We start from the raw sequence: 2,900 nt of genomic DNA on the forward strand, positions 1-2,900 counted from the left end.
GGTTAATGAGTGCTCAGGAAGCAGGCAGCGGGACGAGCGCCCCATCCCTCGCACAGCGGGGCCGGGAAGAGTTCGGGGGGTGAAGCGATGGTGGATTGGGGCCGTGGTGGGGTGCTGCTGTGGTGGGATTGTCCCGAACGCGGGCCCGTTCCCCGGTGCGCAGCCCCAGTTCACACACCGGGGCGAGGTGATGCTGTACTTCTTTCCAGTTTGCTCAAGGTAGGGCGCTGGGTGGTAACCCACAAAAGGCTGGCGCGCAGGACTTCAAAAGTTTACACTGCTTATACATTTTAACAAACAAAGGCGTCAGCTTTCATTCCTTACAATATACATGACTTTTCCCCGCATTGGAGTCTGGGGTCCGTTTTCAGTAGGTGGTCCATAGGTCGGTGGTCGTGATCATCCACTGCCACAATCACCTTTCCCCCAGTTACTGCTCGGTTCTGCTGAATTCACTCTTGGTGGCTCTTGTCCAGACAGCCCATTCATCTTGGGACTGTCTTCCCTTTTCCTTAAAACAACAGATTAGCCAAGCATACAGAATTCACAATGCAGTTGCTTAATCATAACAGCTACATCTACTGGTTAGCAACTAAAAAAAAAAAAAAAAAAACTGCAAAATTTAACACAAAGCCTTGTTCAAATCTTGAGGGGGTCAGCATCAGGATGATGGGGTGGTGGGGTAATGTGATAGTGGGTGACACCATGCCAGGGCTGTGCATGGGGCTGAGCACCAATAACCAGCACCCATACACGGGATCCCCAGCAGCAGCACCCAGGACGGTGAGAGAACACCAGAGGTTCTGTGAAGGAACCACCCAGGAACCAGAATCAAATCAAAACAAGCAACCTCAGACCATAGTCCCAATGAATTAATTAAATTTTAATATCCCATTACTGGGATTAATATCCCACAGCCTTGTTGCGGTATCGCACTCTAATCAGCACAAACACACACAGTATTCCATTAAAAACACAGTATTGTTACTTTGGCTGAAATATTATTTTCTAGCTTGCCTTTTTTCACTTGGGAGGTTGGGGAGATTTTAGGTTTTTCCATTATCTGCCATAGAATGTGACAAGCAAAGTGGTATTCCTTAATCAAAAGAAGACTCATCTAAAATATGCTTCTACTCTGCAATCAAAGAAGTATCTCAGCAGAGCCTTAATGAAGTCAAATAGGTTTTCCATGCCCAGGATCTTAAACTGTTTTTACAGTACAAACACTTAATTTGAGATAGTTCAGTTGGTCAGAGCATGGTGCTAATAATGCCAAGGTTGTGGCTTTGATCCCCATATAGGCCATTCACTTAAAAGTTGGACATGATGATCCCTGTGGGTCTCTTTCAACTCAGAACATTCTGTGATTCTAATTATAAAATATTATGAAATTTTGTCATAGACTGAGCATTTAAAAATATATCCAGTGATTTCTCAAAGCCCTAACACCCACAGGTTTATACCTTCAATATTTCTAGTTACTATTGCAAAGAACAACCTTTAAAACAATGGCCACCAAGTAGTGGTGGAATTTGCCTGGCCCTTAAGAGCTCATGCTGGATGAACCTGTCCTGAACAAAGGTCTCACTTAACCAGAGGCTGTGAAGGAAATAATGTTTTTGAAATGTTACCAAGAACTGTTTCCTCTGTGTAATTTATACCAGAAAACAAAGGATCAAATAACACATAGAGGCTGGGTTTTTTAATAATGCAGAATGTGACTGGTGAGCCAGACAGGAGAGGCTGGGTTGGCCCTTTCACTGGCTGCATAGTCCCTGTAAACAATAACAGATTCAAAGGCTGAGGCTTGAAGTGCTGCAATTTTCAAAAGATTTGAAAAAACGAAACTGAAGCCTGTTCTGAAAAGAAATGTAAGAATGATTAATGACTTCAGAAAAAGAGAAATTAGTGGATTTTTATTTTTTAAAAATAGGTATTGGCTAGTAGAAAGGCAACAAGAGTTTGTAAATAAATAAAGCAATCTTGTGAGGATATAAGAATCAGTTATATTCTTCAGCAGTCAGGTCAGAATAGTCTCAAATAACAAGAAATCATTTGACTTAAACAGCACAGAAAATCTGGGGCTGGGATAACCACCCTTGTATTATCAAATCTCCTTAAGTTAGGAACAAAGGGGCAAGACAAGTCAGGAGGAAAATCCACTGAAGGACAAAGTGAGAATGTTATTGTTGCTGCTTTCACTCTTCACATTTCTCCAAAGAAAGTAAGGAAGTTTGGAGAATCAATGCCTTACCCAGTCACTCTGTTGCCCATCTTTTCATCAAGGCAGCGTTGTCTCCAATTTATTGTTTGTGTATGGAAAATGTGCATTGCTGCTGTTCTTTCTGGACTCAAATTCATGCTTGAAGATACTGCCATAGCCTCCAAAAATGTTTCTTGAAGCAAAGAAGGTTTAGCTGTGCATTTATCAGTGAAGTTGCATTCATGTACTAGTGATGTTTTAGCACTGACAAATCCAGAATTTCCAGAGGGGATGGACAAAATGCCGTTTATAATTGAAATGTCACCACTGCAGATTAACAGCTTGAGGCAAAGCACAGATTAATCACTCAAGACACATGGAGCAGAGTAAAGGGAAAAGCAAGTTTATTCCCCTTTTCCTATTAACTAGTTTCTGACCTGATGGAGAAGCAATACTTCCATGCTTTCCTAGGCCCTTGGCTGTTTAGATAAGTTACAACTAGGACGCCAATTAAAGCTATTTTTTCTTTCCCCACTGTCAAGTTAACAGCAACTGCACATTTATTTCAATTCATTGCAAAACATGAATTAACTGTATTCCACATTCCTACCCACTGAGATTTTTCACTTTTTAGTCTCACTTCCAGTATCAAAACCTGCCTCCGATCTCAGCTGCACCCTGATATGAACTTAGATTT

At 41.8% G+C, this 2,900-nt stretch overlaps 1 protein-coding gene across 1 annotated transcript in view; it reads right to left on the minus strand.

Annotated features, from left to right (window-relative positions):
- Positions 1-363, minus strand: part of XYLB (xylulokinase) — an 82,748-nt gene extending 82,385 nt beyond the window's left edge. The window contains exon 1 of the mRNA XM_017746798.1: positions 325-363. Within this exon, the coding sequence (XP_017602287.1) occupies positions 325-348 (24 nt within the window). The 5' untranslated portion in view covers positions 349-363. The remainder of the gene's footprint in view (positions 1-324) is intronic.
- Positions 364-2,900: the final 2,537 nt, after the last annotated feature.

The sequence above is a fragment of the Corvus brachyrhynchos genome, unplaced genomic scaffold, assembly GCF_000691975.1.
Source record: "Corvus brachyrhynchos isolate BGI_N302 unplaced genomic scaffold, ASM69197v1 scaffold18, whole genome shotgun sequence".
NCBI lineage: Eukaryota > Metazoa > Chordata > Aves > Passeriformes > Corvidae > Corvus > Corvus brachyrhynchos.